The following is a 22,457-nucleotide window of genomic DNA, read 5'->3' as shown; positions in this document are numbered from 1 at the left end:
TTGAAAATTGATTAGAGAATCAAGTCATCAGATGTTATCTCTAATGTCTTTATCATGGATGTCACACCTTAAACAAACACTGACCTGCACACCAATGCAACTTAACACTGAACTATCACCCACTGCAACTGCATTACTTCACACTCAAGGTCTGTTTACAGGCAGGGTTCAACCTTTGTGTGGCCCAACAGTGCCATCTAGGTGGGGGGGATTGCAGAGCTGATATTACATTTGCATCTCTGCATGAATAGAAAGCCTCTAACACTCAAACAAACACATGCAAACAGAGGTGAATGGGAGGGACAGGTTTCCTCGCAGGTGGGGTGTTACACAAACAGTTGGACCTTATCTCAAACAAATACTCAGACACAGCAGAGACCATGCTGACAGGCACGTTTTCCCTGGACCATATTCTCCAAACAGGAAAAGAACAGTACAACCAAGAGGTCCACTGTGACTTCAGGAAACCCGTCTATTGTACTTACACCAAAGGTCTTCTCCACTTCCTGATGTACCTGAAACATTGTTTTTAGCAGCCTTCTGCCCTGTAGGACACCAGACCAAGTCATTTTTATTTTTCAGATTAGTGGAGGAAGCACTGGTGTGGTGAAAGTAAAGTCAATGGTGTTTACATTGCCTGATTAAAGCTATAGTCAAGTAAAAAGTCTGATGTCTCCGGTTACAGTTAAACTGGGTCCACAAAAGCCTCACTGTGACACATTTATTAAAGTAAATAGGATGCCATAAAGACCCACACCAGAAGCTTATAGAAAGGTGCACAGGCTTTTCCTTAGCTTAGACTTTTCACCCTTGTAATAGCTAAGGGTTAGCCCAGTCTCTTTTCCTCTGAAATAATCATGGAATTAGCCTTGACCCTTGTTGGCCTCTCCCAAGCCCAGGTGAGAATTCACGTCACTGCAGAGAGGCGTTCAGCTGATGCCTGAGCAAAGGTTATTATGGGTTATTTCCATGGTCTGCGCTTTAGGACGTCCCACACTGGAGAGAGGTTGACGCCTAGCAAAGATTTTGACAAAGGAAGATGTCTCACACCATTCAGTATTAGTTAAAGGAAAAAAAAGTGTTTTAGCAGACAGTTATAAAAATTTCAAAAAAAGGAAAATTAAAAAACTTAAAAAACCTAAATGGACCAAATTTAAAACGTGATAAAACTTTAAACAATTGATTGACTGCTTAAAACTGTTTCTTTTGAACAGGTAAAAGACGACAATAAACTAAAAAGAACCTAGAGAAAAACAGAAAGTCAGAATATATATATATATATATATATATATATATATATATATATATATATATATATATATATATATATATATATATATATATATATATAAACTTTGCAGTTATGTAAATAATAGCTTTATTCTGTTACTACTAATTACTTCCTTAAAAGAAGTACGAAGACGTTACAATTTTTTTTCCCACCCCATCTCGTCTGATCAGAAGTAATGATCCAGTCACTTTTCTTTTTTTCAAATAAACCTATAGCCTATTTAAAGTAATCACTTCTTCCTAGAGATTTACTTAATTGGTATAACATGAATTGTTGTAGAGTTAATTTTGATTTTTTTTGTATTTATTAAGAAATACTTCAAACATATAAATTAGCCAGTATAAGCATGTAAACTCATACTTTATACATCCTATCTAACTTTTCTAAGGACCTGTTACCTTTACCTAATTGTCAGTACTAACCCACAAGTATGTCTCCTAAATCTATTCAAAAAACAAACACCCCTCACATGTGCACAAATGTATAAATACCTTCAGTATACATAAATACACATATATACATGTTTTGCTTTCATACCCACACACATGCATGGACACACAAAACTTATACATAGGCTATATTGTCTAACACGCACTCTACATGAGGTGAGGCTGCCTTTCGTTGACGGATTTGTGAATTGTCTTCTCATAGACGATCTTTGTAAATGGAGTCTCGGCCTCGACCAATGACACCACTCCTGGGCGTGGATTTCCGGTAGGCTCGTGCGGTTCACCGTGCAGAGTGGGCGTCTGATCCGTCTTCTCCTCCAGCTCATACATGACTTCACGACGAACGTTACACAAGTTGGTCAACTTCACATCGTGAATTACTCAGTTATAGTCGGCCGACAAAGATGACAGAAAGCTCCGCGAACAAGCTACTGAACGGAGAGGCCTGCCACCGGACTTCAAATGGGAAAAAAACGAGTAAAAATGGCTTCGTGAAGAACCACTGTCTGTTTCAGCAACCACAGAAGTATCGTCGCCCCAGAGAGAAGGTAAGGAAGGCCCAACCGTCAACTGGTCGATACTGGAGGGGTGGCGGTTGTGTTTCACACCGTTTGCTGTGGACTACTTTGAAATACGGAAATAATGTCAATGAACGTACCATTAAGTTATTAATTCTGCGGTCATAATGCGGCAAAGAATTCCTATTACTTAATGTTTTTATTTTGAAGGCTCAGGAAAAGTGTGAGCTGCGTCTACAACACGAAAGCATCACACCACCTCAACATAGTAAAAGCTAACTGCTGCCAGTCTGCTGTTTAAATTCTACTTATTTTTGTCTTTCTAAAAATTAAGCGTGTTAGCATTAGCTTGCAGTGAGTACTATGTGTTATGTAGGCAACGCTTCTTTCTGTTTTAACTTCTTGTTTGGTGTTACCTGTCACCTGATCGGGATGATTGTAGTGGGGACTTGTTTGTAACCTTACACCCTGTTGTTTCTTCACTTCAGTGTGTGTGTGTGTGTGTGGCTGGTGAAGTCAGACCGGTCTCTGTTTACACTGACTCTACTATGATGAAGAGCAGCGTCTTGCTGTGTTATTAGCGGAGTAGCTGTCTATCTGTGTGTGTCTCCTGGGAGAGGAGAGGAGGGCAGGCCCGTCTCCACATGACACTTGAGCAGGAGAGGAATGTCTCCCGGCTGTGAAGGGTGTGGTCCCTCCAAGGGTAGAAAGAAAAACACTAAACAGTGTTGGTGTGTGAGGTGTGGAGGTGGGGTATGCAGACACACACACACCCACAAAAATACACATACCTTTATTGTTTTTAATTTGATTTATTACATCTTGAACCAAAGTCATATAAAAACCAAACCTTTACTTTCTGTTGAATGAGAAGCACAAACTCTCATTTTTGTGAACATCACATTCCAGACTTGCGCAGCTTAAAGCTGCTGATTTCAACATACAGTGGGTTTTCGCAATAAATTCCAGATGTTATGGCTGTCACACTGATGACATCCGCGTGCACAGAATGTCTCCATTCAGCCAGAGATCAAATCAGTGCTACTATGAACCAATGCTGGAAATACTATCAGAGAACATGCACAACTAAACCAAAGTTATATCATCATTCAGAGTCACAAGACTTAAAAAATCAAGATATTTAAACTTTAACCATGTGTAAAAATAAATGTTATGTTTGCGAGATGAACAAGGCCAGAATGTGTATTATTTGTATTTTGACAGTCGATGCAGGCCAGGCTAAATGCTACCATGAACAGTATTTACCTTTACAGGGTTCCCGTGGATTCTTAAAAAGTCTAAAAAGGCAGTGAATTCATCAAACCAAAAAAGGCCTTAAATGGCATTAAAATGTATTAAATTAGTCTTTAAGAGTCTAAAAAATGTTAGTACATATTAATATGATTGTAAATAGTCCCAAATCTCAAAATAATTGCTAACTTTTTTCTTTTTTTAAGTAATTTACCAAGTGACTCTCGTGGTACACACGCAATCATGAAAGCGCAACCAACAAACATTGGTGTGGTTGCAGTTGGGACTCTATTAGCTGTCCCCAACCCTGTGTAATTGATGTGGTGCTTTGTCCATTTGTGTTTAGTGCGAAGTTGGTCTTAAATTTAGTTTCAAATGGCATAAAAAAGTCTACTAAAGTCTTGAATTTAACTTGCCTTAAAGTGATACTCCGCGATGGAACAAGTTGGGTCCTATCACAAGGTTTAGGGCAGAAATTACCCCTACAGAAGTGTTTTTGTGCAGCAGAAGCCCAGGAGGCACGCACCAAACACCCCCTCCCTGCTCCTCTGCCGGTTTCCTCTGCACTCAGACGGGGCCATATTTTACTTGACCAAAAACACAAATAAACAGACTCCTACCGAAAAAGTCTGATATCGGTCTGCATTCACACTTTATTTAGAGAATTTTCAGTGCGTTACTTTCACTCAAAAACACCGCTAAATAAGGCTCTAGTTCTCATCGTGGCGTAAAACGGCGCTACCTTTACTGCAGAGCCACAGCTGGCTACGAGGCGTTCGCCGCTTAGTGTATCAGTCCGCGCGCGCCGTGCCAGATGTAAACAAATGCAGGTAGTCTGCCGGGACAAAGAGACACGATGAGAACTAGAGTCTTATTTAGCGGTGTTTTTGTGTAAAAGTAACGCGCCGAAAATTCTCTAAATAAAGCGTGAATGCAGACCGATATCAGAGTTTTTCAGTGGGAGTCCGTTTATTTGTGTTTTTGGTCAAGTAAAATATGGCCCCGTCTGAGTGCAGAGGAAACCGGCAGAGGAGCAGGGAGGGGGTGTTTGGTGCGTGCGCCCTGGGCTTCTGCTGCACAAAAACACTGCTGTAGGGGTAATTTCGGCCCTAAACCTTGTGATAGGACCCAACTTGTTCCATAGTATCACTTTAAGCTGTGGGATCCCTGCTTTAAGACTTCCATGTTGGTAAAGTGAACTGCAGTCATCCTGTCTGCAAGTTGATCATAAGGGTACGAAGTGAGCAGACCTGTTCTCCAGTGGAGCTCAGTCTGTCTTGTCGTCACCTTTGACTTCAAACCAGTTGGTAAGCAGCGCACTCTCCCATTAACTCCTCACAAGTTACACCCTGGATTTGCACTTTGTCTACTGAGTGTGAGCCTCCATGTCCTCCTCAGTCAGAGTCTTCCTCTAAAAAAACTCATCCCCCACTTATTGATCTGGTCTGTCCATGTATGAGGAAGGTGCTTGGAAGCAGGATTTTGATGAGCAGGCAGAATAAATGATCTCTCTAACAGCTTTCAGCCAGGACCACAGTGTCAGTAATTGCTCGTTTGGAGATGGGAATTGGATAATTGTTTAGCTGAAAGAGTATTCACTTATTTACTCATTTTGACATGTAATGTAAAAGCCTTTTCAGTGCATACACATCGTAACACGATCTTTATCTCACACACTGCAGAGCCAGCACATAACGTAGAAGATTTCCACAGGTTTGTTTGTTTGTTTGGCTGGATGCACTCTGGAGGATAGTTGCTCTGCTATCCAGCTTTAAACGGACGGCACAGATTTTCAGTTTTTCCTGTACCTGTGTTTATCCACAGGTATAAAAAAATGAACAAATACGACGTCAGCTGGTCCGTATTTAGCTGCAGAGGTTTTCGTCTCTTTGAGCCGGGCACATGAATGTGAATGGGATTTTGTGTTTGTGGTTCGAGACGGACCAATGAAACCATGGTCTCTGGTCTGTTGGCCTTTTAATTCAGAGAAAGGGACCTGTTTAACTGGCTTTTAATACACACACACACACACACACGCGCAGCTCAGTGCCCTCCTGTTCCCTGGCTCAGAGGTATTTCTTGGAGAAGCATGACTGGTCACATGAGCTATGGTTGCTAAGCTGCGGGCCAGAGTCACAGTGTAATGAGTGACCGCCCTCATTTGTTTAATGTTGGCTTTGTCGACAGGAGTGAGTTCTCCATTTTTTCCGTTTAGTTGTTGTGAAGCGCCTACGATGTGTGACCACTTTTATACGGCCTCATAACCCAGGATCAATATTGCTATTCATAAAAGTCAATGAATTAGAACCCTGGTCTGATGGCCATTTTACTGCTGGCTGGTCCACAGGGCTCAGGCACGGTTGGGTCTCCATGAATTAACGTGCTGATTGTGCCCTTTATTGGGTTTCTTACTCCTTTCCAAGAATAACACCATTTGAACAGATCAGCCCTGCTGTCGTCGAGTGTGTGCTCAGCTTATACTGGACTAACTTGGCTGGTTTCTGTCACAATTTATTGGGCCTGCTTAGTGAGGCAGACCCAAGTGTAAACAGAGTTAAGCATCAATAAACCATTACTCTCATGAAGGAGATTCCACAAACAGAGAGGCTTTCTCTCCAACTTAAAGTCAGAGACTAAGTGAAACATTTTAACCGCTGATTCAGGGACTTGAGCTCAGATCTTTGCATTTCAGAAAAGGGTTTTGGTTTCTGTTTCATTCAGTTTGTGTTGAAAAAAACTTTCAATGAAGCTCTGTTTTCCCTGATTTATCCCCAGAACCAGAATGTCACACACAACTCCAGCCTGTACAAGAAGCCCTTCTTGGAATCCTTCGAGGAGACTCCTCTACTGGTGGCCGTGCTCACGTACATGGGCTACGGCATCCTCACCGTCTTTGGCTACCTCAGAGACTTCCTTCGCCACTGGAACATCGAGAAGTGTCATGTGGCTCGAGAGAGAGAGGAGCAGAAGGTGAAATAGATATGATTTTAAACTTTTTTCAATCCAAAAGCAAACAGACCATTCCCTTTGAACCTGTCCTTAAAAAGGCCATGTGTACTCAAATCCAGCCTTAACACTTGTGTTGTGAGCTTAAGTTCTATGATAGGTCTTAGCCGTGTTTCTCAACAACAATAAGGGTTTTGGATTAAGATGTTAGGAAATATAATCCTTCTGTTGAACCATGGTTCAAGTCTGGCCTCGTCCTCAGCTGCTTTCAGTGTTTCAAGTCTTTCACACCTTCCACCTTTAAATCTGGTTTAAAACTGTGTCTCAGTAGCCTCCAACAGAACAAAGACAACCTTTGGAAGTCATTTTACTAAAACTTCTTTTAAACTTTTCGTTCCCTGCAGGATTTTGTCCCTCTCTATCAGGACTTTGAAAACTTTTACACCAGGAACTTGTACATGAGGATTCGAGACAACTGGAATCGGCCCATCTGCAGTGTCCCTGGTGCTAAGATGGACCTGGTGGAGAGAGTTTCCCCCGACTACAACTGGACCTTTGAGTGAGTTGCTGCATCATAGCCTTCATTAACACCTGTACAGATATGTTTAAAAAATCTCTTCATTAAAAACAACTCATCCACACTGGAGTTTTTCATGAACATTGGGTTCTTCAGTGAGAGTGATGATCATGAACAGTTTTTTTTAACCTTGTCTTAACCTTGCGAACATGCAAATATGCCTAACAACAGGGGTTCTTAAAGTAGGCGGTCGTGACACACTGATGGGGAGTTGCAAAAACTTGTTTTTAATGGTATATTTCATTCATTATTGTAAAAAAGCAATCACAAACATTGGTTTGATTTAGGGATACACCAATCCAACTTTTCTGGTTCCAATACCTGGGCTTTGGTATCTACCAATACTGATACCGATCAGATACCAGTGTTAAATAATAACCTGCATACCCTACTGTGGGATAAGACTGGTAATGTTTTGAGTAAAAGGGAAAAAATGAGTATATGGAATTACTGAATTTAATATTTATCTAAACTATGAAATATTTAAATGTTTACCTGTAAAACAATTCTTCAGAAAGCATGCAAGTTCTTTTCAAATGTAAAATTTTATACCCTGTAGACAGGTAATGTTGCAAAAAACAAAGAAGAGTGCATCAGAGGCAACGTTTAAAATCAAATAGCAAAGAGCACTGGCAAAAAAAAAGGATAGAGCTGTTTGCCTGGATCGGCACCATGGATCTCTTCCCACTGATACCAATCCAGCTTTTAGAGGCACCGAAACACAGATAACCGATACCACCTATCAGTGCATCCCTAGTTTGATTAGCCATGCAGACAGCAAACTTCTGATCTGGTTTCCACTCTGGGATGTCTAGAACAGTTACACTGATCGGCTATTTTTGGAGAATCTGATTGCATTGGATTTTGTTCCGTGATCGGGACCGATCCAGTTTTTACATGTTTTCAGCACTGTTACGCTTTACGGCTGCTGTAAATCAAACCGCGTTTCAAACATGTTTGTTGTGTGGGACTACTTCTCTTTGGAAAACAATGATAGTAAAACAGCTTCTTGCAACATCTGTTAAGTGAGTGTTCCTCGAGGAGGTACCAACAGGGCTCACTATAATACAACAAATATAATTCGTCATTTACAACAGAGTCACCCAACAGAGTACAGGATTTATTAGAGAAAGGAATCGGTATCAGATCATCATTGGATCTCTATCGGAAGTAGATAACATGAAAAAAATCAGGTCGGACTGGAAGTCATAAAATCTATATCCAGAAGTGACTCAGGCAGGATAATGCTGGTTTCAGTGGAGGCACCTTTATTTAGGAAACATAGCAATGTGCACATATGTAGTTTAATACTCTACTAATCATGTTTGTTTTTCACCAGGCCCTTAACATCTTTAGCGTCTTCCCATGGCCGCCAGCAGTATCATTTAAAAAGTTGCCGTCTGAAAAGTTTTCTTAAACCTCATTGACTTAAAACATCTGCTCATGTAAGGACATGAGACTACAGGGCAGAGAAAAACTATTTTAAAACGTATCCACTTACGCGTTGTTGGGCCTGTAGTGTGATTGTGTGTTTGTAGATTAGAGTCTGTATGTACACAGGGTGGATATAGTATCAAGGCGTTGTCTTTGATGGTCATTGCTCCCTCAAAGGTGTGTATTTATATGTCTCTGGTGCTGAGCACAACGGGAAGTTTATCGATTCATACTTCAAGTCACTGACCTTGGAGGTCTGATAGTAAGAGTGACATCAGTAGTATTCGTCACATGGCTCATAGCCCAAAACAAACAGAAGACAAACCTGATAAAGCTGTTAAAGAGCTCCAGTAGCAGTGTAATAAAGATAACACTAATATGACAGAACTGGCAAATGACTTCTCACTTTATTACCTCAACAATCAGTAGGAAACTGGCAGAGGTCTAACTTTTTTGAGATGGTACAGAACTTCTACATTTGTCTATAAACACGTTTTCCTATTATAAGCAAGTTTTTTTTCTTAGTTTCTAGTTAATCTCTTGTTTTTGTAAGATATGATGTTCAGTTTTAGTTGTAGACTGTAAATGATATTGCAAACTGAGGCAGAGAGTTTCCAGGCAGCAAAGATCGTCCTACAGTCACTTGTGTTAAGGGTTAATGGGAGTCGTGGTTTCACTCTCTGTTTCTCTCAGGCACACAGGCAAAGTGGTGAAGGGCGTCATCAACATGGGCTCATACAACTACCTGGGCTTTGCTGAGAACGTCGGGGCTTGTGCTGATGCTGCTGTTGAGTCCACACAAAAGTATGGAGTTGGAGTGGGCAGCACACGCTGCGAGATGGGTAAGGGTCACACTTAAGAGCTGCTTTGAAAGAGCTTCAAGGATTTATAATCATCTAACAGTCCCTTTGAGTCATATAGTAATGAAGTGGACTTTAAACCTTAGCTGGTGTATGAGTGACTGCTCTCTCTTTACGCTGTCCTTTCAGCATACAACACAGACCACAGGCATGAGTGGTTTTCAAGGATCAGAATTAGAAAGAGCTTTGAAGTTCACGTCCTTTCACTGCTGCACAGAGACTGCTCCTAACCTGGGAAGCTCTAGTCCATTTCCCTTTCATGAAACATTAACGAACCAGTTTTTTAGAACGTTGTTTAATCCAGCAATGTTTGCGTCAGTATGTTCCAGCGTCTTCTCTAAATCTGTCTCTGCTGGAGTGTGGAAGCTTTGTGTAGCAGTCAGGACTGTTTCCTTTTTAGCCTGTTTTTAACAACATTAGTCTGACGCTGGATACTTTAAACTCATGGACAACCATAGAATGTAAGTGTCTATTCTGATCACCAGACCGAGAGATGCTGTACAGAGAAGAGGGGAGCAGATTTCTAATTTCATGTGTAAAGAAGAGGTTTTTCTACAGCCATATGAACACACACATTGACCATCGGGATGATTTCGAGGTCTAAAATTGTAGGTCACTGAGTTATCATCGATTCAGACTGACTGTGGAAGATAAAACTTTCTGGAGGGCACAGAAAATTAAACATCTCTTAAGAATGAAAGGGTGGTTCAGTTATCAGCATCTGTTTGTATTACTAGCATTAGCTCTTATTAGGGGTGGGAGAAAATGTCCAAAATCGATATAGCAGGATTTTTTTTCTTGACAATATCAATCAGGATTCTTAGTCAAAAAAAAAAAAAATTTTGACTAAAATATATATATTTTTTTCTTTTTTTTCTTTTAGTCTGTTTATAAACTGGATTGGAAAAAAGTTACCACTTTTCTCCAGCAGAGGGTGAAATGTTACTCTCTGACTCACGTGATGCGCATAATGGAAAATATGGCTCCTGATATAGTCTGTAGACATTATCACCATCACTTAACTTTTTCCATGGTCTGGTGTTTGAAAAACAATCTGAAAATGACAAAAATCGTAAATATCGAGGAATCGTAATTTAAATTGAACTGGCCCCCCAAAAATCGTAATAGAATCTGAATTGTGAGAAGCCCTAGCTCTTATTGTGTGAGTGGCTTGTTACACATCCTGTTACAGGTCATAACATCCTTTAGGCATTGGCATCTTATCACATTGCTTAATGTCTCAGCAAGTTACCTCCACTTGTTGGTGAAACAGTGTAAAAGGTGTAGGAAAGAATCCATGTTCTTAAATGCTGTGAACCCTTGTACTGTATATCTCCAGAATTAAGTGAAATACCATTCAAAGAATCAGTTTTCCTTCCTGCTGCAATAAGTAAAAACATTCACAGGAAGATGTACATTGTACTTAAAGTGAGACTGTGTTCTTTCTAGGAAACCTGGACATCCATGAGGAGCTGGAGCAGCTAGTAGCCAGGTTCCTAGGTGTTGAGTCATCCATGGCTTTTGGCATGGGCTTTGCTACAAACTCCATGAACATTCCTGCTCTCACCGGGAAGGTGAGGAATTTCATTACTTCCCTTTATTTATTGTTCTTGTGTTTTCTTCAGCACATCGTGTTCTTCTTGATTGGATTACCTTCTTTTCTGTGTTTTTAAGGCTATGTTTGCCCCTGTACCCATCCTGTTATTGTACTGAGTGTCATTATTAGATTTACTGTTAGGTCAAAACATTGCTTCCTGTGTAAAGTAAAAACAAACTGCATTTCAGATGTATGGCCAAGCTCAAGAGTTCAGACTGTTCCACAACACGCCATTTTCCATCCAAAGCTTTCAAAACATTTTTAGGGCAGCGGGTTGGAGATTAATATTTGACAAGTCCCGGCCACTGTTGGTCCAACTCCAACAAATCTCACAGCAGTCTGTGCTCACGTTCGTTTGCGCTCTCTTCTTCCCTGTCTTTAGCAGGAAGTAGAAGCGTAAGCTGACAGGCGTGGGCAACCTTGTGAGTCAAAGAGCATGCCTTCTGACAGACACATGAGTAAAAACAGATAAGCCAAGAGAAAAAAGTACAACTTGACAGTAAAAGGTTTGAGTCAGTGCTATTGTCACATGGGGCCATGAATTTGTTACTATGCCTGTAACTTCTCTGCTCACTCTCGTCATGGTGTTACAACATGTATGTGTGTTGTGTAATGAGCACATTTAGTCATTGACTGTAAGAAGTGGTGTGATTCATCTGAGTGTGTTAATTATTTATGTTGACTTTAAGAGGTGGATAATGGGTTTGTAATATAATGAAAAGAACACACTTTTGAGAAACAAGCTTTTTTAGATAAATGAAGTTCATTGATGAAGAAAGTCTTGTTCAAAAAATTAATCTGTGATGCTTTTAATGTGTCTTTAGTTACTGTACTCAGTTTAAACCTGACACATTTATTTCTTTTTTGACGCAGTCTCCTTGTTTTAAAGGTAATGTGTAAGAAAATGATAGTAAGAAATTGTTTTCTAAATAGGAAAAAAGAGTATTTTGTATGATCTTATCCTTCTTTTCTGAGGGTAGAAACCTTCATCGTTTGTCCATGGCAGCAGATTTTCTTAGCCTAGAAGTATTAAAAGTAAAAATTTACCCAAACCAGCCAATGACAGTCAGACTTTGATTTTGTTCCAGAGACTTAACTTCTTTCCTCTTAAGACAGGAGTAATCAGTCTGAACCAGAAAGTAGTTGTGTAATACTAAAAGTCCTCCAGCATGTGACGCCCCGGGTGTTACAGTGGTAAGGCACTAGAGAGGGCTGGACCTGAATATTTCCCACTAATAAACTCCTGGTACTGGATGAGCAGCAGACCAGCAGTAAATCAAAACTTTGTGACATTTTTAAAAGCCCTCCTCTCTTTCATCTCCCTTCAGGGTTGTCTTATTCTGAGTGACGAGCTGAATCATGCATCGCTGGTGCTGGGTGCCCGCCTGTCCGGCTCAACAATCCGGGTCTTCAAGCACAACAGTGAGTGAACTTTAGTAAAGAGCGCTTTCTATTTGAATAACTTGACAGAAATGTGCACTAGCATACATCCAAGGAGTGCAGTGTACAGCATACCTTTTCAGCACAGCTGGAGAAAGAATTAGTTATAATCTGCTTTTCCCAACAAATCACAGACTACAAGCTGTTCTGTCTAATGCAAAAACTTGGCACTAATGTTATTTCTGTAGTTTTGCAGTATTTTTTCTTGAATTTAAATTTTGAGCTCTCATATAGGTTTGATTGGTGGATTTTGAAAGCAGACATACGTGTACACACACAGTTATTAGACATCCCCAAGTTTTTTCCCTAAAGTTATCCAAGTTCATACTGAGAAGCCCGGACCCAGGCAGCCTGGCTCTTTGAAGCAGATCTTCAAAGGGTTGCAGTCATTAATACATTGACTTTCATCCAATAATGACAGAAACCTTGTGTTTTTAAGAGGCAACAACGCCCAATCTCAGTCAATAACAATATTTCTCTGTGTTTTAGACATGCAGAGCCTTGAGAAGCTGCTGAGAGATGCGATCGTTCACGGGCAGCCCAGAACTCACCGACCCTGGAAGAAAATCCTCATTGTGGTGGAGGGAATTTACAGGTAAACCTTTGTCTTTCTTTGTTTTTTTTACAAGTAAATGTGCTCTTTGTTTGAAATTTTATGGTGTCATGTGAAGGTATTCATTTACCAAAAACGAAGAAAGGTCTTTTTTTTTCTATGATGTGAATTTTTCTATTTCTTGCTAAGATAAACCGACAGGCATTAAAGTAAATCTTAGTTCCATAAGAAATGTGTTGCAGTATTTCAGAGTTCAGTCTATATATAAATGTAAACACTTTTCCCTGCATTGATCTCACTTGATGCTACACCCACATGCTGACTGTGCATTAAACACACAGAACAATGACGTTTTCAGTGTGAACAAAGTGTGACCAGGAGTTGCACAACTTCTGCTCTAGTATCTGAGCCACGGAGTAAGCACTCTGTTTTATCGTGCTGTTTAAATAAAGAAAATAATGACACTTTGAAAATGTGCCCCTTCTCATTTAATCTCGAAGCATTCCTTGGTGTTTGAAGTGTGCTTACGCTAAAAGCAATCAATCCTGTTGATCAATACAGCTGTCAGAGAGACAGCGTGACATAATAAGTGCCCTTTGCTAATGCAAAGTTAATGGAGCTTCATTTCCACTGGGATTTAGGAAGCAAACACTTTAGCTGCACCAGACACGGTCTGAATGGGCTCTAACACCTTCATATGCACAGCTTTAAAAGGTCAGACAGCTTTTTTTAAGGTCATCTACTCCTTGTTCTCTGTGTTACTGCAACCTCACGGCCAGGTAGTTGATGGTTTTTGGTTTGATGCACTTTCAACCCTCACGTGGGATAGAGGAAGCTCTTTATATTAAAATTTACAGCTTGTTATTGAGTTCTAAACATGTCTTTCATGTGAATGACTTATGAACCTTTCTGATTTGGTGTATTTTGCATCATTGTTCTGTCTAACAGCATGGAGGGCTCTGTTGTGCGCCTGCCTGAGGTCATTGCTCTGAAGAAGCGCTACAAGGCGTATCTGTACCTGGACGAGGCCCACAGTATCGGCGCCATGGGGCCCAACGGCAGAGGAGTGGTGGACTATTTTGGACTGGATCCCAAAGATGTGGACATCATGATGGGAACATTTACCAAGAGCTTTGGTGCTGCCGGAGGATACATTGGAGGGAAAAAGGTTGGTTGTTAACAGGAGGTTGTGAGGTCAGAATATAAAATGTGTTGAACTCTGAACTGTAAAAAGGCACAATACGTACATTAGCTGAAGCTCTTCCTCTTTCTATTTAGATATGCTCTGACTTTCCCTACATGCAGACACCCAGCAAATTGTGTGTCAGTCACTTTCAGTAGTAGTCATAAGGCTTACTAAAAAAGGAAAATGTAACTTCCTTTTTTAAAAAAAAAAAAAAAGAAGAAAAAAAGGAAAAAAAGAGGAAAGAGGGTAGGACTAAAGGCTACTTCTTGTTATGGAGGACGTGAAACATGTAGACAACAGTATATGGTCCATATACAGTCGCATCTTCATATACTTCTGAAATCCCAGAAAAGACATAAATGCTGAAAGACCCAAGAACACATTTTAATATGCAAAGTGGTAATGCCTAAACTCTCCAGGTGATGGCACTGTTACTGTTATGAAAACACACTTGACTGAACTTCAAAGATTGTTTTTAAGTCTTTCAGCTCTAAAGATCATAATGTTTCTTTATTTTATTTTGTGCATACATGATAATAAGATTATGCTCTTTGAAAAAAAAATCAGTTCTTTGATATTGAATTGAAAATTGGTAATCACTTATTTAATGAATAATTGGTTATCCATCTTACCTCAACAAATTTGACATTAGAGCTGCTTTTATGTAACCAGTTAAAGGTGCATTATTTGCACTCATGTAACCTCTCCCCTTCAGTTTGACTGTTCCATACACGTGGCTTACGTTAACAGAGACATGAAACACATTGTAGAATTAAAAAAAACACCATCCAGAAGATTATACAAAAGACTTCAGCTGGCCAAATAGGTTTAAAGAGGGGCTCCTGAAATTCTTAATATTGCTGTGCTCCATACTTCACCAGAGAACAGAATGCCGATTTATGTAAAGTCATCGTACGTATGATGACAGAGGTTAAAAACAGGACTTTTTGAAAACTGATAACATGAAGGGTTTGCTTTATGATTACAATGGTAAAACAAAGCAAATGTTTTGTGATTTTTCTGCCAGGAACTGATTGATTACCTGCGACGCCACTCTCACAGCGCCCTGTACGCCACATCTATGCCCCCTCCTGTGGCCCAGCAGATTATCACCTCCATGAAGATCATCATGGGAGAGGATGGGACCACACTGGGTAGGTGTCAGAATAGAACACCAGCCACCTGCTGGCAGGATTGTGTGATAAACAGGACACATTTGATATGAAATGTTAAATTTTTATTTTGTTGTCAAACTCAAAGATGGTGTTTGGATGAATGTTCGCAATGAAAAAGGTGATTATTTCAGGTGGTGTTTCGGGAAGGCCCACTAAACATCAAACATAGACCTAAAGGAAGTAGAAATCTGTCTATTTTTTGTTATTTCAGTAACATGAAATGTCAAAGATTTCTGCTACACTTGAGTTTTTTCAGTCTGATTTGAGATTACGCTTTTCATATTTGGCATGCGCTTCCCTCAGCGACCACAAGATGGCAGTACAAATCTTTGGCTGAACCTTGACTCAATTGTGCAAACCTGACAGGAGGGGTTCACAGACCTTTTTTTTGACTGACATGAGCTTTTCCACATTTTGTACTTTGGCTCTTTCATACAGATAGGGCTTGATAACCTTGTAACATTTTCCTCTCCAACCTAAAGATAAAAGTTAGTATCCATGACCCACTGACAATTATTAACTTTCAAATAAAAATGCGTAAAAGGTCTTTGACATGTGCTAACTCCTGTGAGGTGTAATGTAAATGTCACATGGGGACGCTTAAGTCCTGTTGGGTATGTGAGTTTTTTCCAGGTCAGAGGCAGCTACAAACTGATTTTGATTAGGTATTGGAAGAAATGTCACATGATCTTAAATTTTAAGGCATGTAAAATAAATTTGAACGATTTCAGATTTTAACATCCACCCATAGAGGGTGATGTGTCTTCATATCTCTTCTGGATCTGGATATTTGAAGGTCTTTAAGCAGTCGCCTTACAGCAGCTGTGTTTCAGAATATCCATGTAGAAAGCTGTTTGGTGGACAGTTACTGGGCTGACAGAAGGTCTTCTTGAAGTGTTGGTATGCTGACTTTTTTACCCTTTCTCTTTATGGCTTTCAGATGTGTGTTCCTCTGCGAGTGTGTGTGCTTCTGTGCCTTCACGCTGGGTACAAAGCAGCACGGTGCCGAGGGCCAGAGATCCATGCGGATCAAACTCTGCTGGACTCATCTCCTACACACACAAACAGATCCGTAGTTTTGTTGTTCTTGCAGGGCGGCACCCCTTTTACTCTTTTATTGGGCCTGATTGATGCCGGCTCCTCTAACGTGCTGATGTAGGCTCAGATTACCCCGCTCCCCAGTCATTGAATCATTAGGTTGTGGAGTAAACACCTGGGGCAAACTCGTACAAGACGGCTGCCCTACAAAGTCATCAGCTCCTTCTCAGAATGTTTTCTGAGCAGAGGAATCCTGACTGTCTGACCTTTGAACATTTCCCAGCGTAGAGGACTAACAATGACAGTCTGATTGGTTGCAGCCCTGTCACTCTTTGAAATTCAGCCCTTTGAAGATGCAGACACTGACACAGACTTGAAGTGACAGTCGAGAGCTGCCTGCTAACACTTTGTTTCTGCGTTGGAGTCACTGAGGACGGCTGCTCATGGTTCCTGGCATTGGTCTGCATCAAAATGTGACATTTGTCGTTTGAAGCTCACATCAATCAAATATGTGGATGGGAAGTAAAAGCAGAAGATGGGCAAAGCTTTCTTCAACATGAAAGGAGCTCAGAAATGCCTGAAAAAGAAAACGCCTGAATATTATATGCTGTATTTTTTTGTTTTGTCCATCAGGGCTGAGAATAGCTTTGGATTCCTTGACTGTGGAAAAAGACGTCTGGATAAATATAATGTCAGACTTTGTTGTGTCTCAGGACGCTTTGAAGTCGTGGTGTTTCTGTTCTGTTTTTCAGAACAGCCAGGCAGATGTGTGTTGCTGTTGGCGCTTCCCAGCCATATGGTTATTTGTTTTTTTAAGATGCTATCAGTGGAGGTTCAGCCTCAGGATTCAAGGAGTGAATCCTCAGTGTGCATCAGACTGACACGTGAGGATTGATGCCTGACCTGGACTTTGAAGAGTCCCAGTTGTCTTCAAAAACAAACCATGTCCTGCTCTCTGTCTAAGATGTGTAAGACATGACACATGAGCTGCGTTTACTAAATGCTAAGCTAGTTTGTAGATTTATAAGTTGTTTTGCTGGTTGAGATGTCATTGGAGCAGGACCTGTGATTTCATACTGCTTTGATCAAGCCGTTGGTTCATGTGTCTTAGCATGAAAAGCACAAAGCCTACAACATCACTCTGAATTTCTGGCCATTTGATTGTAAAAATGGCTGTGTGCTGAACAAAAATGAAACAAATCAGCAGAAAATTGAACAGATGCTTCTAATTTTTGGAGAGAAAAATACAGTGATGTATTTTCATGGTGTGTTTACATCCAATAATCATCATCTTGACATGTCTGTGTGCCTTTTTCTGCCTTCTCAGGTGCTGATCGCCTCAGACAGCTATCAGAGAACACCACCTACTTCCGCAGGAAACTCCGTGACATGGGCTTCATCATCTACGGCAATGATGACTCCCCTGTGGTACCCATGATGCTCTACATGCCAGCCAAAATTGGGTGTGTTTCTCCTTCATTTGAGATAATTTAATACATTTCTATGCTTTGGAGATCTCGGGTAATGAGTATGAATTATTGTAAGACTGAGAATGATTTCACTGTTGGAAGAGACGTAAAGGCTCACGCTCTTAATTTCAGTGATTTTCCTCACTCCTGTCCCATCTACAAATAGAGTTTGACTTAATGTGTGGAAAGCTGTGTATGATTTTAGAGTCACACATTAAAGAAAAAAAACACGTAAGATGTGGCTGTGGTGTTGGTGGAGAAGTTGGACTTTCCATGCGTTGCCTCGCGTCTCATGTAGTTGTTGCTTTTCAGGGCTTTTGGTCGGGAGATGTTAAAGAGGAACATCGGAACAGTGGTTGTCGGCTTCCCAGCAACACCCATCATCGAGTCCAGGGCACGATTCTGCATTTCGGCCGCCCATACCAGAGAGATGCTCAACACAGTAAGTCCCAATCACTGTCAGAAAAAAGGAACAAAAAAAACAATAATTTTTTAATCTTAAACCTTTGAAAGTATAAAGTTGAAATGAAATAAAGGTTAAGATATTGAAGAAATAGGTTGTTTTTTTCCAGAGACATTCATTTGAACATTATTATCTCTGCCAAGGAGGTGATGTATTTGGGAGTGCTTGTCTGTGCACAACATAACTCAAAAAGTAACGAACAGATCTTGATGAAATTCTAAGGAAATGTTAAAAATGGGATAAGGGTGAAGTGATTAAATTTTGGAGGTGATCTGGATCACCGTGTGGATCCAGGTATTTTTTTAAAGGATTCTTTATCATTGTGAGATAGGGCCGTTTTCACCATATGTGTATATAACTCCTCAATGAATGGTCAGATTACTTTGAAAAACAATACAAGACAAGGTCACCATAATTTCTGACAGATGTTAAAGTATGATCCAGATCCTGGCAATATTCTGGATACTAAGATCTGGAATATGAAGTATGTACTGGGTCATCATAACTTTCAACACTGTCAGGGAACAAATTATCTACAAACCTGCAACTAACACCAAATTGTAGCAGACAGTCTGCTGAAAGGGAGTATAACATTAAAGTAGGACTAAAGTGTTGGTGACAATCACAATATGCTTGGCGGAGGTCTGCGCTCGCATTGCTACGAGGGCCTTTGCCTGGTGATGGTGGAAGAAATGGTCTCCTTCATATTTTATGACATTTTTGGCTTCGTCTCTGTAAAGGAGATACCTCTCTGAGATGTCTTGCAATAAAAGGATCTTCTTTGAAAATGAAGCATTCAAAATTTCAAAGTCAGCGTGAAAATGACAATCATCCAACATGTAAAGAGGAAAAGTATCTGAACTCAGATTGTTGTCACAGGACAGAGTTATACAGCTAAAGACTAAATCTGATCCTTAATGTGATTTAAGGTTAAAGGCCCTTTTCAGCTGTTGTCTGTCTCCAGAGTCACAGTGTTGGTGCGCCTGCAGAATAATAAAAGCTCCCGGTATGTCCTTTATTATAAAACAACTTGGAAAGCCAAGCTGTCTTGAAGTATTACAGCGTGGCTCAGACAGAGGCTTTTATTTGAGCTGCTCTGTCTCTCCAAAGACACTTCATTCATCTTCCTGAGGAGCACGTCAACACCGTTTGTAATAGTCCATTTAAAGGGCACCGGCCTGCCTTTGTAGAGCACTTCGAGGAGCCGATTTTTCCGTCTTTGGAAAAGCCAGCCCTCGCTATTTCTCCAAGCATGGAATCAAGAGAAAAAAAAGGGTCAGGAGGAAGGTAAATTGTTTCCAGGTGCTCTGCACTGTTGCAATGCTGATACAGTCTCTTGTGGAAAGAAGTGGAAGGAGTTAGTGTTCAGTTGTGGTTCTTGCAGGGAGCCTTCTGTCATGTTTAGCGCTTGAAAACCCACGTGTGATTAAAGCTTATCACTTCATTTGTCACCTCAGAAGTAATCCTCTTTCAAGATGTGTTTTGTGTGTAATCCTCTCATCTTTTGGAGTTTTCTGTCGTCTGGCTGTCTTCATTATTTTGATTGACGTTAATAATTCCGGCTCCACATTAATAGCTGTCTTCCTGCTCTTTTCCCAGGCGTTGGCAGCCATTAGTGAAGTGGGCGACCTGCTGCAGCTTAAATACTCCAGACGTGAGCAGCCTCTTTCCTCTCTGGGGTGGATGTCCGAGGAGAGTCTGCTTCAAGACTGAGCCTGATCCCTCACAGCTCCACCCTTTCTGTATATGTTCCTGTTTTACATCACCTTCATTTGTCCCTTGTTTCCCTCTGAGCCACTCTCTCCTCCCTGCCCTGCATATCTCTTCACATCAGATCCATGTGGGCCCAAGGTCTTCACAGGTTTCCCAGCGGTTTTGAAAACGGCATTACTCATTACTCAGCCGTAGTGCATTATGGGACCTGACCAAATCACCTTCATCTTCCTGTATTTATCAGATGTTACAAAGTGCATTCAGAGCCTTTCAGTTTGTCCTAACTTATTGTGACTGCATCTATCTGAGTCTTATTCCTGTGAGCACATCGAATGTGTATCTTATTTGTGCAATAATAACAACAACATGGAGTTTCCTTGTAATTCAAACAACCTAGAGCGAAGTAGACCAGTTCCTGCCATGAGTTTCTACTCTTGGGCTTAGAAAAAAATAAATATGATCATAGCTATGACGAACACAAGAGGAAAAAATTATATATGTAAATAATATTTATCCAGGAGTTTGTATTATACTGCCTTAGGGTGGCATCCCAAACTTCAGAGAGATACTTTTTTTTCCACAGGAGTAACAGCATGTTAACTCCACATTTATTTATCTGATGGCTTTTTCTCTTCTAATCACTTTTACTTGAATAGAGAGTAGAGAATACCGGGGTTCTTTCCCTAACCAAAGGATATACTGTATGTGTATAGATATGTTTTCTACCTGTTCTCTAAATGAAAAGCAGATGTTCAAAAAGAAAAACCTTTAATGGGGAAGAATCCCAAGGAGCAAGTCTTAAGGAATATTTTTTACTGCTTATTTTCTAGAAATATTTTTCAGCCTTATTTACTGTTTACACCTGCACTCAAAAACTTGAGCCCAGTGTCTTTAACATTTCTATAAGCTAATGAGCTCCATGTGTAATATAGTTCCCCCTCACGCTAAGTCGTTCTCACTCAAGTGCTTTCATGTGAATCAGCGTTGACACGATCTTTGAGCATGATGACACGCTGAACCCCAGATCTGTATGAATGATGATGACGCTCCCATGCTCATCTGATATACAGACGGCTTTATTTATTTAAAACGTCTTCGTCATCTCTTAGCTTTGATATTTTTGTAACTATTTTCTGAAAGGCAGCTCCTAATGAAAGGTGTGCATCTTATCTGACTACTTTACCATGTCTTAACTTCAGTGCCAGCACTACTGACAGGCATCTCGATGCACACATGACGTAGTCCCTGAAAACTGCGAGATATATTTGGGTATTGCTTTAAACGTCATTGTGTTTCTTTTTTTTTTTTCATTTAATTTATCATCCGTGGTCTAAAATGACATTCCATGTCAAAACGTTTTATCGTCACGTTTGTTTTGCTGTTTTTGTCTGAGTTTTGTGTCTGTGTGAGGTTACCCCAAACATGACCTACATGCCACGTTCAAACACCCTCATCACCAGTTTTTGTTTGATCGCTTATTTGATGAGAACTGGAGGTCGTGTCGGAGTGGCCAGTCAAAAAGCTGGACATTATCTGGAAATGTAACCATTCCTGTAAATGTTCATTAAAGTGATGCTATTCAGCTCCAGTTTAGAGATGTTTTTCCTTTGGTCTTTGGATTTTTAGCGCAGCATAACTGTTTGGGGTTTCCTTTTTAAGTGTACGTTCTGCACACATTGTTTGCATTTTTGTCTTTGAGTGAGTCATTCCAACATTGTTTCTGTTGTGCAGAAAATGGCTTGAACAACCCAATGATGTATTTGCTTTTAATAAACCCAAAGTAAAAGTTGAAACAAACTATGACTACGATCTGATGGCACTCCTTAAAAACAGCATAAAACAGAAGATGTCACACTGTGCATCGACTGCATCGGCAGCACAGTGCAGCACGTTGAGCTCCCACGTTTCTGTCTATAGAAGCAGAAATATAATTACAAACATGACTGTTTTTTCAGCCAGGTTTCTCTCCTAGGAAAAAGAGATTACTCTGTTTGATTTGCTTTGAGCTATTTCATGTACTGTGACATGTTTCAGCTAACCCACCACACACCTGCAGACTAAGCTGCAGTGACCGTTGGTAAAACTTTGCTTTGTTAAAGATAAACCACTGAGAGGAGTTTGTAAAGCCATGTTTGTTGACCATGCTGTTGGAAACAGTGCTGATTAAATCACTTTCTTTGTACCAAGTCCTGGAATGGGTTTGTATTTATTTACGGCAGGCCACACAGACTGTTATCAAAACTTAAACACTCACCTCAAAGATATGTGAAAGCCTTTTATACTGGGAGGTTACTCACATCCTGCCACTACTCCACGTTTTTCACTGACCAGTCATACACTACTGTCCTAAAACTGTAACCATGAAGCCGATGGCCAGTGAGGTGAGATCATAGCTTCAATACAGAGTTTATAAAATGAAGGAATCTAAAAGTACAGGGATTATAAGGCCAGTGGGGATGATTTCACAATGCACTGGCTGAGTATTTCAGCTCTGTGA

At 40.4% G+C, this 22,457-nt stretch overlaps 1 protein-coding gene across 1 annotated transcript; it reads left to right on the top strand.

Moving 5' to 3' along the window:
* Positions 1–2,011: 2,011 nt before the first annotated feature.
* Positions 2,012–22,137, top strand: sptlc2b (serine palmitoyltransferase, long chain base subunit 2b). The gene is made up of 12 exons (XM_074685505.1): positions 2,012–2,288; positions 6,285–6,479; positions 6,860–7,014; positions 9,160–9,308; positions 10,776–10,900; positions 12,252–12,345; positions 12,853–12,958; positions 13,865–14,084; positions 15,130–15,256; positions 17,643–17,778; positions 18,097–18,226; positions 19,847–22,137. The coding sequence occupies exons 1-12, from the start codon at positions 2,145–2,147 to the stop codon at positions 19,958–19,960; spliced, it is 1,695 nt and encodes a 564-aa protein (XP_074541606.1). The 5' UTR covers positions 2,012–2,144; the 3' UTR covers positions 19,961–22,137.
* The last annotated feature ends 320 nt before the right edge of the window (positions 22,138–22,457 follow it).

The sequence above is a fragment of the Halichoeres trimaculatus genome, unplaced genomic scaffold, assembly GCF_033239565.1.
Source record: "Halichoeres trimaculatus isolate MK-OKI-2021-1 unplaced genomic scaffold, fHalTri1.1 fHalTri1_scaffold_13, whole genome shotgun sequence".
Taxonomy (NCBI): Eukaryota; Metazoa; Chordata; class Actinopteri; order Labriformes; family Labridae; genus Halichoeres; species Halichoeres trimaculatus.
This window is presented reverse-complemented; position numbering and strand designations above follow the sequence as displayed.